Source organism: Mus caroli, chromosome 7 (genome assembly GCF_900094665.2).
Source record: "Mus caroli chromosome 7, CAROLI_EIJ_v1.1, whole genome shotgun sequence".
NCBI lineage: Eukaryota > Metazoa > Chordata > Mammalia > Rodentia > Muridae > Mus > Mus caroli.
This window is the reverse complement of record NC_034576.1, coordinates 143,805,432-143,817,294: the sequence shown is the minus strand read 5'-3', so window position 1 is coordinate 143,817,294 and position 11,863 is coordinate 143,805,432. Positions and strand designations below refer to the sequence as shown.

General features: G+C 47.1%; 1 protein-coding gene across 2 annotated transcripts in view; it reads right to left on the bottom strand.

The window, feature by feature from the left end:
- The window catches only part of Ap2a2 (adaptor related protein complex 2 subunit alpha 2), a 72,175-nt gene that overhangs the window by 21,221 nt on the left and 39,091 nt on the right, over positions 1-11,863 (bottom strand). The window contains exons 5-8 of one of the 2 annotated variants that reach the window (XM_021169206.1): positions 9,768-9,897; positions 7,138-7,239; positions 2,213-2,321; positions 672-819 (exon numbers count right to left, since the gene is read on the bottom strand). In XM_021169206.1, the coding sequence (XP_021024865.1) occupies positions 672-819; positions 2,213-2,321; positions 7,138-7,239; positions 9,768-9,897 (489 nt within the window). Of the gene's footprint in view, positions 1-671; positions 823-2,212; positions 2,322-7,137; positions 7,240-9,767; positions 9,898-11,863 lie in introns of both variants that reach the window. The other variant, XM_021169205.2, reaches the window with a different exon arrangement.

Sequence of the window (11,863 nt, the reverse complement as noted above, 5' to 3'; positions counted from 1 at the left end):
CATGGGCTAAGCGGTCAGCATTCCCTCTTGCATACGTTTCTTAGTGTGCTCTCCCCCACACCCTAAGTTTTGTGTTTTACAGTTCATTTTCAGCCCTGCTCCAGTGTGGCAGACTGCTTTTGTCACAGCAACATTTATCTAAATGATGGAGCAAAAACAGCTGGTCCCAAACAGGCTAGAGTTCTGTCTGCTACAGCCTCTGGCAGAGACCCAGAGAGCAGTGCCACGGGCAATAAATAAGGGCACACAATCAGGGCTGAGCATAAAAGAGCAGAAGTAAGATGCCTGCACTGTGTATGACAACCACTGCCTGTGACCCAACCATGACCCTGTACAGAAGCTGGGAGTCATCACTACCACTGCCCCAAGAGACTCCAGAATACTTGAGCATTGCCTCTCTGAGCAGCAAAAGTCACTCGGGTGTCCCTTCCTTTCAAAGAAGCTTCCTGTAATACTCAGAAGCAAAAAGGAGCTCTAGGGACGATTCCACAGCTGTAAAAGTATCTAGTGGCAATGTCCTGGGGCCAGAGAGCTCCCGTGAGCTCAAGAAGCAAGAGGAGCACAGACCAAGGCTAGAATAGAGACACCTGTCAACATCTGAACAGACAGATGCCAACTGCCAGCCTTCACCTGCTGTCTCTCGAGAGGGATACGCTGCTAACAGGGCTCACCTGTCGTGGTGGATGATCAGGCTGATGGCCTCAAACAGCACAGCATTCTTGGCATTTGAATGCTGGACCTTTTTGGACTTGGGTGGCTCCTGGGCCTTGTTCAGGATGGTCTCCAAGCACTCAGTCAGGCGGCCACGCACCGCAGGGTCTTCTGGGCAGGACACAACTGTCAGCTGGGCTCCCAGGCCCTCATCCCACCAGCCCAGCCCAACACCCAGGCAAGAGGCTCCCGAGGCACTGCCTGTCCTATGGGTGCCTCTGACAATTATTCCCAGCTGCAAATAAGAAGGGGAACATTTGTAAATTGTCATGGGACAGCTCCCTGCTGCAGTGTCATAAACACGAGGTAGGGATGGAGCAGCTGTGGTACCTACACCTGCTTCTAATTCGGATGGTACTTAGACAGAATGTGTTAGTCATAAAGTCCAAGGATTATGGGCAAAACCTCTAAGGAGCTTCAGAGACAAGGAGGCTTTGTTCTCAGTTATCAACCCCAGAAACAGAAAATATAAAGCAACATAAAGAGAAAGATTTTTAATTTGGTTCAAAGCAGAAGGAAAAGACAATGAACAAAAAAATTGAAGCCAGCCATGTGGTATACACCTGTATGAAAGCACTTAGAGGGCAGAGGCAGGAGGATTAGGAGTTCAAAGAGAGTAAGTTCAAGGCAAGACTGAGTTACATAAGACCCTGTTTTCATTAAAAACATAAGGGCCAGTGAGACCAAGCATAATGACCTGAGTTCAATCCTCAGAAACTACGCATGGAAGGAAGGAACCAACTCCCACAGGAGGCCCTCGGGCCTCCACACGCATGCTGTGGCACCACGCCCACAAGGCACACACACACACAGAGTAAAGGTAAAAGCTATTAAAACAAAAACCAGTTACAGTGGTAGGAGCCTGCTATCCCAGTACTTGGGAGGTTAAGACAGGAGGATTATAGGGAATTCCAGGACAGTCTAGACTGTACAATAAGAAACTATTGTAATAAATAAATTAACTAATAAATTAATTTTAAATGAGGAGAAGGAGGAGGACAGAACAGAACCAAGGCTCCCAGTGAACTTTGTATGTGATACTCAAGTAGCTCGCATGTGCACGTGTGAGGGGACAAAGGTCAGCCTCGGGTGCCATTCCTCAGGAGCCGCCCACACCCACATTTTTGAGATAGCATCTCTGACTGGGACATGAGACTTGTAGTAGCTTACATTAGCTCCTCCATGTCTGCTTCTCTGTGCTAGAGAATGCACCACTATGCATGCTGGTGTTTTAGACTGAACTCAGGTACTTGAGTCTGCAATGCCAACATTTCACTAACTTGGCCTCTCTCTGAAACATCTCCTAATAAACCTTTAAACCTAATAAACAAAGACTTTATGCAACTACAGAAATAAATTCTCCCTTGTGAAGAATCTCGGTGAACTGAATCTGTGACCATAGAGTGGGTGCTTCAGGGAACACCAAGGAGGCAGGTAGGAGGAGCATGTCACTTGTGGGCGGTGCTGCAAGAACACCCAGAGGGACTTCGGGGAACATTACCTGGGGGTGGGTAGCACTGCAGCAGTCTCAGAAGCTTGACTGACAGCCAAGGAGCCGGGACAAAATAGTAAGTATAATCCTGAAGATCTGTTGATGCAGACGTCACAATCTGTAAAACAGGGGAGTAAGCGGCTGGCCTCACAAGACCCCACAGGGACCTACAGAAACATCACACTGGCTCCCTGGGCCGTTCCTCTGAAAACAAGTTTTCAGGTGTTAGGTATATCCAATGCTGCTTCCTGTCCCCCCTCCAAGAGGAGCTGGCATGGCCACATCAGTTCACACTAAAAGGGACTATGCACTGCCTTCAGGGACATATGCAAATGCTGCCAGCACAAGGGCTATTGGTGCCCTGAGGCACAGATGACCAAGGCTGCTTCCAAACAACAGACACACAGCAACCATCCCTTAGGACTAGACACTGATACCTGAAGAAGGAATCAGTCTTTTCTTCATGGGCTAGAAAACAAACATTTGACCATACCCCAAAGCCCCCAGCCTGAGGCATGTTGAGTATGCTAAGCCAGGCCGCACTTGCTCTACTCACAGTCTCTACCCCCAGCCTGCGACCACAGCTGCCACAGCTATCTCATCAGCACACAGTCCCGTGTCCTCTCCACCTTGTTGTTTTGCTTTGCTTTGTTTTGTTTTGTTTTATGAGACAAGGTTTCTCTGTGCTACAGCCCCAGCTGTCCTAGAACTCACTTTGTAGACCCAACTAGCTTTGAACTCACAGAGATCCACCAACCTCTATCTCCCAAGTGCTAGAACTAAAGGCCTGCATCACCATGTCCAGCAAAGCTTACTTCTTTTCTTTGAGGGACTCAGGATTGCTCCGTCCCTAAATGTGTACCTGTGTATACATTCAGCCATAATGAACATATTCTAGAAAGTTCATCCTGATGAGACTAGCCTAGACTCAGGTTGTAGACAGCCCGGCCACAGGTGGCAGAGTCAGGAAAGAACTAGATAGGGAAAGAAGTGGACAGCAAGCAGCCAAGCCAGGCAAAAGAAGCCCCACAGTATCTCTGGGAGATGCAGAGCCAGGCTCAATATGATGTGTCTTTCCTATGTGTGCTCAGAGATAAGCCTGCAGCTTTAAATGCATTTACTTACAACAGAAAGGCAAGGAAAGCTCTAAATGTTTACGAAGAAAGACAACAAGAAGGGGAACACAATAGAGAAGTCTAAGAAAATCCAAAGTGAAGACTGCAGGTCTTAGTGCAGTCAGTAGCACACACCTCAGATAAAGTGGGGACGAGAGGCCTTGACACAGGCCTAGGGTTCAATCCCAACACTGCCTGGGCCTTGCCACTTGTGCAGATGAGATGAGCACGTGGTCAATGAGCAATGAAAAGACGCCCCACTTTATCACTAGGAAAACACAGATCAAGATCACAGGACACACCCTACACCTATGACAGAAACCACCAACAAAATCAAGCATGCCTGCACACTAGCACGGTGGTGCATACCTATAATCCCAGCACTTAGGGAGGGGGGAGAGAGTCAAGTCCAGCCTAGGCTACAGAGCAAAACCTTGTCTCAAAAAAAAAGGGAGGCTGGATGGGTGGGCAAAACGCCTCACAGCCTAACAACCTGAACCCGCCCGCGTATGTGGGAGGAGCTAGAGAGACGGTTCAGCGTTCAAGAGCAGCGCTGCTCTTCTAGAGGCCCCAAGCTCGGCTCCCAGTATCCATACCAGGCAGCTCACAACTCTCTGTAACTCCGGGGAATCCGATGCCTCTGCACTGACACTCACATACCCACGTGCAGACAGACGGACATAGTTAGAATGAAAACAAGTCCTTTTAAAAAATGGAAGAGAACCAACTCCTAAAGTTGTTGTCTGGCCTCCGTGAGTCATGATGTGTGCACACATACTCAGTGAGACATGAGTGAGGATGTGGAAAAATAGATCCTTTGTGTGCTGTTGCTAGAAATGTAAAGCAGTGCGGGTGCTGTGCAAACAGTATGTCAGTTCCTTTACAAAAATAAAACTAGATCTAATCCAGCAGGTCTACTCCCAAAAGACAAAGAAGCATCTAGTGCAGACATTTACATAGCCACATTTACAACAGCGCTGTCCATAGCAACCAAAATATGGAAGTAGTCCAAGGCTGAGGAGTTAGCAAAATACATATGAGACAAAACTATTCGCCCCTCGGAGATGAAGAAATGGTTTGGTGGTTAAGAGGACATACTGCTATTCCAGAAAAGCAGAGTTCAGTTCCCAACACTCATGTGTGGTGGCTCAAAACTGCCTATAATTACAGCCGCTAGGAACCCATCTCCCTCTTTAGCCTCTATAAGCATGTGTGCATACGAATGTACACAGACACACACATACACATACACACACACACACACACACATACAAGTAATAATAATAAGTAAAGATCCTTCAGCCTTAGGTAGGAAAGAATACTGAGAAGTCTAACAACACAGGTGGACCCTAAGACATTACGCTAAATGAAATAATACTATGTGATTCTGTTTGTATAAGGTAGTCAGTGCTGTCACAATCAGAGACAGTCATATAGAAGGTGACAGGGGTTGGTGAGGGACAGGTGGGCCATCATCAGTGTTTGATGAGGACAGTTTCAGGTTTACAAGGTGAAAAGAGACATAGAGACACAGAAAGCCAGAGAAAGGGCTCAAGGGGTAAACATGCCTACAGTTAAGCCTAATGACCTGAGTTTGATCCGTGGAACCCACCCACATGGACGAGGAGAACTGGCACCCACAAGCTGACCTCTGACTTCCACATGCATGCCATGACACACATGCTTACGTGTATGCATGAATAAATACATACTAAAAAACAAAGTGGTAGCAACAGACACAGCTTATGGAACTTTCATACTGATGGACTGTATACATTTTTAAATTATGTGTAATCCACAACACTAAAATTTTTATTTATTTCTGAGACAGGGTCTCACTATGTAGCCCTGGCTGGCCTCGAACTCACAGAACTCCACTTGCCTCTGCCTCCCAAATTCTGGGATTAAAGCAGGTGCCAAAAAACCTAGCCCCACTACCACCCCCAAAAAAAGTTTGTTGTTTTTTTTCATTTAGTTGCATAAGTTAACAATATAATAAAGTTCAAGTTGTAAATGACGTAAGAAAGGAAAAAAAAGTCAGTGAAATAACTGATTTCAGAATTAAGTAAAATACATAATTTAGAAATATAAGTAGCAATACTATAAAGAGTAAAACATGACAGAAAAAAATCCTTAGGCAACAAAACCAATCATCTGGTGTCAGTCTTCTTGTCTTTTGGGGGTGGGGGGCTGTAAATACCACTCAATGAATAAAAACATTCCTTTTAAAAAAAGTTCAAATTACAGACTAGTTTTATATATATATATATATATATATATATATATATCAGCAGTTGACTGCTTACCTACCACACACAAAGTGAAGATTCAATCCCCTGCATCTCAAGAAAAGTAAAAATTTTAAGCAATCACTAAGAACAGCATTTTAAACATAAAACAGAGCTGCCAGTCTGAAAAAGATGGACCTTAAAATTGGTACAATATCTTAAAAATCTTAAATTTTACAAAACTACAAAAAGCCTCCAGAGACACCTTGTTTGCACAGGACTTTGGGGATAGAGAACAGAGACACAGATGACTTGTGTGAGACCACAGGTGTGATAAAGCTCCAGGGAACAGTGTGGGGAGAGCAGGAGGAGGTTCCAGTGTTGGCTCCCACATATAGGAGCAGTGCCAGCTGTGCCACTTAGATGTGGCTTCAGAGCAGCTGGCTTCACAAGCAGGATTTAGCATGCTGACCAGAGGAGGCTCAGCAACTTAAAAGTCTCGGACCAGAAGATTCGCAAAGCAGTGACTGCCCAGCACAGGTGATATACTAGCCATGGAGGAAGGACTGTCAGTTGAAGGCCAGTCTGGGCTACACACTGAAAGTCTGTCTCAAAGGAGCAAGAAAGCCAAACAGCACGTCACACCAACTACACACAGATCAGGGAAGGCCATATATGCCCACTACCTTTGAAGAACAGCAAGGAATAAGTAAGTGCTGGCAAATTGTATGTTCCAATCCAATGCAGCCAACAGTGCCAATCCACAGGAATGCTTCCCAGGCTCAATGGATTACCAGGCCACATCACAACGACATGTTAACTCCAAGAAGGCCAACTTGATCACCTTCAGGCAAGACCAGAGCAGGGCAACACTGCTGTGGGTGTAACAGCAACAACTGTAGAAGCTACTGAAGACCCTATAGTATAAGCCATGCCAGCCCACTGATACCAACATTTCACACACGAATAGACCATGAGATGCCCCCGGCTGTTCAGAGCCAGTCACTGATGACTGCAAGCAGAAAGGAACAAAGGGCTTGAGGGAACAGGGAATGACTACACTGCATTCCATCAGATAGCCACTTCTCTGCAGGATCAGAAAAGCAGCAACAGCTACTTCAAACAAAAGTAAAGGGATCGCATACAAGGCTGACAGAAAGACACATATAAAATAAGCATGCCACACAGAGCCGCTAACAAAATCCAAGACACAGAGCCAGGGCCAGTCATAGCTGCAGTGAAGGTGACTGGGGAGGGCACCAGCCAGCTGGATCTCAACCAACAGAGAAAGAAGCATGTGAAGGACTGGCAGGGGCAAATTTTAATAAGTTAATTAAATTAATGAGTGTATATGGTGCATGCCAGAAGAGGGCATCAGATCCCATTACCATGTGGTTGCTGGGAACTGAACTCAGGACTCTGGAAGAGCAGCCAGTACTCTTAACCTGAGCCAACTCTCAGTCCCAGGCTGGGGCAATTTTTATTCTGGAATTTACAGTGTGGGCAACATATCCTGCTTCTAAATGTAAAGTAGTAATTCAGACAAGCAAAGAAAATCAAATCCACCCTGCGTGCCCCACCGTGGACTCACCCTGCTCAGTCGAGAGACAGCTAGCGAGACAGAGGTCTTGAACTCCTCAGGATTCTTCTGGGCCAGTGTGGTGATGAGGCTAGTTGCTGCAGTCACTACACCCTGAAAGACAAAGACTCTAATCAGGAGGCCCACAGGCACCACAGCTGACACTACATATAAAGTACACCCTGTGGTACATAGCCACCTGGCCCCCAGGCCTGCCCTGAGTGACCCATGAAATTTACAAAACGGAGGCAGGACATACTGGCTCTTTCTGGGTCTAGCTTCTCTCTGGAAACTGGAAATCTAGTCCAGGGTGGCCTAGGTACTTGCAGGTGTAGCAGGCTGCAACTGGGAAGATTGGGAATCTTATTTTCTGCTTGTCACCTGTGTGCCTCTGTCCCCGCCTACTCAAGTTATCTTCAATCACTGTGCCAACTACAGTGGAAGACAGAACTTTCCAACTTATTTGAATCTTCACAGTCCTGCTGTTTCTTAACTTGGATGGGACCCAGTTCCAGGGCTGGAGCCTGCTTCCCTGCAGAGTGCCCACAGACTGCCTGGGCTCAGATGGGAGCAGCTCAGACCCCAGTGCAGCATGGCAGGCCTCCACAAGACCTTAGGTCTACTACTGTCCTAGGATAACAAATAGCTGTTTCCAGTACATATCTCTTGAAAGATTTTGGTAACGGAATCTCTGGCCTGGCAGTATGGCATATCTATAATCACAGTATTTTAGAGGAAGAGGTAGAAATGTTATTTCTAGGATCAAAACCAAAAGTCAATTCCATCAGGTTGGAAGTCAGGAGCTTCCTAACATTTGGAATAGGACAAATACACGCGAATACAGCTACTCAAGCTATGTGCAAAACGTAATTGTTGGCCATTGACTTGGCATCCTTCCACATCATGGTTTGCTCGTTTTCTATGGTCTTACAGGAAGCACACTGTGGTACACTAGCACATGGACTCGGGTATCCCTGGCTCCAGGTATATAGAGGGCAACTCTAGCCTTTTGCTCCCTCTCCAAATCTCTTCTCCAGATAGCAGCTCAGTCTTCAAAGCTCTAGGTCATCTGCTCCACCTACCCCCATTATGAGCCTGAAGGCTGGGTCCTTCCTCTCTACCAGTATATCCCTCTCCTGATGGCTTCTGATATTCCTGATCTCACCTCCAGATCATTGGCCTTGGCCTTGGAATTATACACTTTTCTCAGAAGAGGCCACCAAACTCACTTATAAGCAGACATCTGACACCTTGGAGTCATGAGGCTGGGAGAGCAGTATCTCAGGCCTTCTACACTGGCAACGATGGACATGGGTTTGGAGCAGCTAAAAGGAGAGCGTGCTGGGCTACTAAGGAGAACCTGTGGGTCTGAACGGGATGCCCTGACCCTTCCTACTCTGAACTAAGTTTCTGTCACGAGCCAAGATGCGAGCAAAATAATGTAATGTGAAAAAGCAAAAGCAACTAAGAAACTGGGGTCATAGCATCAGTAGCCTAAGAAAGGCGGTGTCCTGGTATCAAAGACCCAGCCTTGCTATCTGGAAATGACTGGATGCCAGAGCCACCAGACTGACAAGAGCTTCTCACAGCTGGGTCACCTGCACATTGCTGTGACGGCTGACTCTGACAGCCTCTGAAAACCTGGGTTAAGTCTGGCACAGTATGGCTATGAGAATCTTTATCTTTTTTTTTTTTTTTTTTTTTTTTTTTTTGGTTTTTCGAGACAGGGTTTCTCTGTGTGTAGCCCTGGCTGTCCTGGAACTCACTCTGTAGACCAGGCTGGCCTCGAACTTAGAAATCCTCCTGCCTCTGACTCCCAAGAATCTTTATCTTTTTGAGCTGAGGTTTTTTTCAGCTATAAAACTGGGAACTTCTAACTATTTACAATTTACAAAGTCTATTAATGGGGAACTACCATTTATCTGATACAGCTAATGGACTCCAGCAACGTCCTCTGACCCCCAAATAGTACTTAAGCTTGGGGTCTAAGTGCTCAGGGACCACTCACAACGTAACATTACTGACTCCCCTCCAGAGCCTTCTGCCTTCCTGAAGGAAGTGCAGAGATCTACTCTACTATCTCAACAAGCATAAGAAGTCACAACAAAGGAATAGCTTGAATGCCCACTAAAATGGCCAATGCAAGTCCCATGTACTGTTGCCTAGATATGCATCTAACAATCTTTTTTTTTTTTAACTTTCACAGCAGATTTTCCCAGGGGTGAGGGTAACTATCGCACAAACTTGCCTGACCCCAGCAGGTCATCAGACCCACTTGTTCAGCGGTCTAAGCAGCAGAGGTCACAGTTCACAGCTGCTTCCCACCCAGCTGAGCTGAGCAGCCACACTCACCAAATCACAGACCTTCCAGTCTTCTGTAAAATGGCTAAGTTAGTAAGACTTAGCCAAAAGGAGTTTAGCCAAAAGGTGGAATACACACATCACAGCCCCACACAAGCAGCATGTAGGGAGAATAGCCCTGCTAGACGGAGTCCCTGGAGAAGCCTGCTGCAGGGAGATGCTGCAGAGGAGACAGTGCATCACCTTCATCATCCTGAGACTTAATGGACCACTTCTACAACGCTCTTCTGAAAAGGTTACTTACTGGGTGAGTAGGAATTGAATGAAACTCAGACACTTACCAAGTGCTGGTCGTTGAGGAGGTGCACCACACGAGATGTCCAGTCGCCCATGGGAACTAGGTCAGGTGATGTCCTGTACAGGCGTAACAAGCACAGGGCTGCGCTCTGCTTCACACTATCCATGGTATCTCTAGAAAACAGACATCATCAGTCACTCGGGAGAAGGGTGGCTTCTCAAGGTACCACAAGCTAAGCCAAGCAGAGAATGGAGCTGCGTGGGGGGCACATGAAGTTCACCAGGAGACCAGTGGGTCAGGAAGGCCTGCACAGGTCACGCTCAAGGACACATTTTAAGCAGGACACCAACCCACAGACAAAAGCCTGCACTATTTGTTGTGTAGCTTCCAGAACATCAAATTCTCATCCCCTCCTGGACACTGAATACAAAATGGACTTTTTTGTACAACGATGCTCCCCCTCTGAACCATAGGATTACCCCAACCCCACCCCAATTCATTGCAGCAGGAACAGAATGGAGGCCTGAAATACCAGTGGTTTCTTCTCTTCCCTACAAATGTGTCCTGCTCCCCACACTTCACCCTGCTCCACTATGCTGAGGAAGTAGGCTCAAGCTGTCTTGTGCTGGTGAGAAGTAGGTCTCTTTTGTTTTGGATTTTTGGTGTTATCTGATATGGGGTACCATCATGTATCATACACTCATCTCAAACTCCATTCTCCTGTCTCAACCTCCTGGATGCTAAGATTACAAGTCTAAATCATCATGCCCAAATCTAAGTATAAAGTCTTAAGAAAAAGCACGTGTGCCCTGGCCCAGCCTGTAGCTTCTCATCATCATCATCATCTCTCTCTCCTCTCTCTCTCTCTCTCCTCTCTCTCTCTCTCTCCTCTCTCTCTCTCTCTCTCTCTCTCTCTCTCTCTCTCTCTCTCTCTCTCTCCCAGCCTGTAGCTTCTCATCATCATCTCTCTCTCTCTCTCACACACACACACACACACACACACACACACACAGTTGCTGCCTTCCAGCCTTCTCTTCTCCTTCCAAGGCCACTCAGAGGCCAGAAGAACAAAGCTGTAAGTAGGTGCAGACACCAAGCAGGGAGGCAGCTGTTTTCTGCTCTGTTGAAGACAGGAGGAGTTCTGGGGGCTCCCCTGCACCCTACCAGACCCTGCCAAGAAGTAGGAAAGAGGTCAAGTGTGATGACACATGTCTTTAATCCTAGCATTCAGGGGCAGAGGCAGAATGATCTCTGTGACTTCCAGGGCAAATGGGACTACAGACTGAAAACCTGTCTCAAAAACAGTCAAAGAAACAAATAGTGGAGGAAAAAAACAAAAAAAAACACCAGACTGACCAAAAGATGTTAGTTGGAGGAGGCCATCAGAACATCCCCATGGGAACCCACTAAGCCAGGCATAGTGGCCCACGCCTTTAATCCCAGAACTTGGGAGACAGGCAGGTGGATCTCTGTGACTCTGAGGTCAGCCTGGTCTTCATAGTGAATTCTAGGGACAACCAAAGCTGCATAGTGAAATCTTGTGTCAGGAGGGGGAGACAGCTAGAGAGAACCAGCTGGAATCCTTAAGGCACTAAGGTGGGATGCTGAACCAGGAGGCCATCTCCTCTTGTTTCCAGGCTGATGTTAACAGACAGCTCAGAGAAAAGGAGCAAGCGCTTGCCATCCCAGAAGTAAGGACATAGAGCATCCTCATAAACCCACTGTGCCCAGAGCAGCTCCCAGCTGTCCAAGGATCTTTCTGATCCTCTACTGTGTCCGAGGGACCAATGTCACCACCCTCCCCAGCCTCACATCCTAACTGCTGACAGAACTACTCCACCGTCTACAGCCACTGGACTCCCATCTCAGGAGCCACACTACCCAGCCCCTTACAACCATGATGCTTGGACACCACTCACAGAGCCACCTTGTGCTCTGTGGGGTTCCATCACTCGCTTAAAGGGTGCATAGTAAGCTTTGCCCATGAACTGTCCCTACAGCCCCTCATGCCCATCAACTGTCCCTACAGCCCCTCATGCCCATGAACTGTCCCTACAGCCCCTCATGCCCATCAACTGTCCCTACAGCCCCTCATGCCCATCAACTGTCCCTACAGCCCCTCATGCCCATCAACTGTCC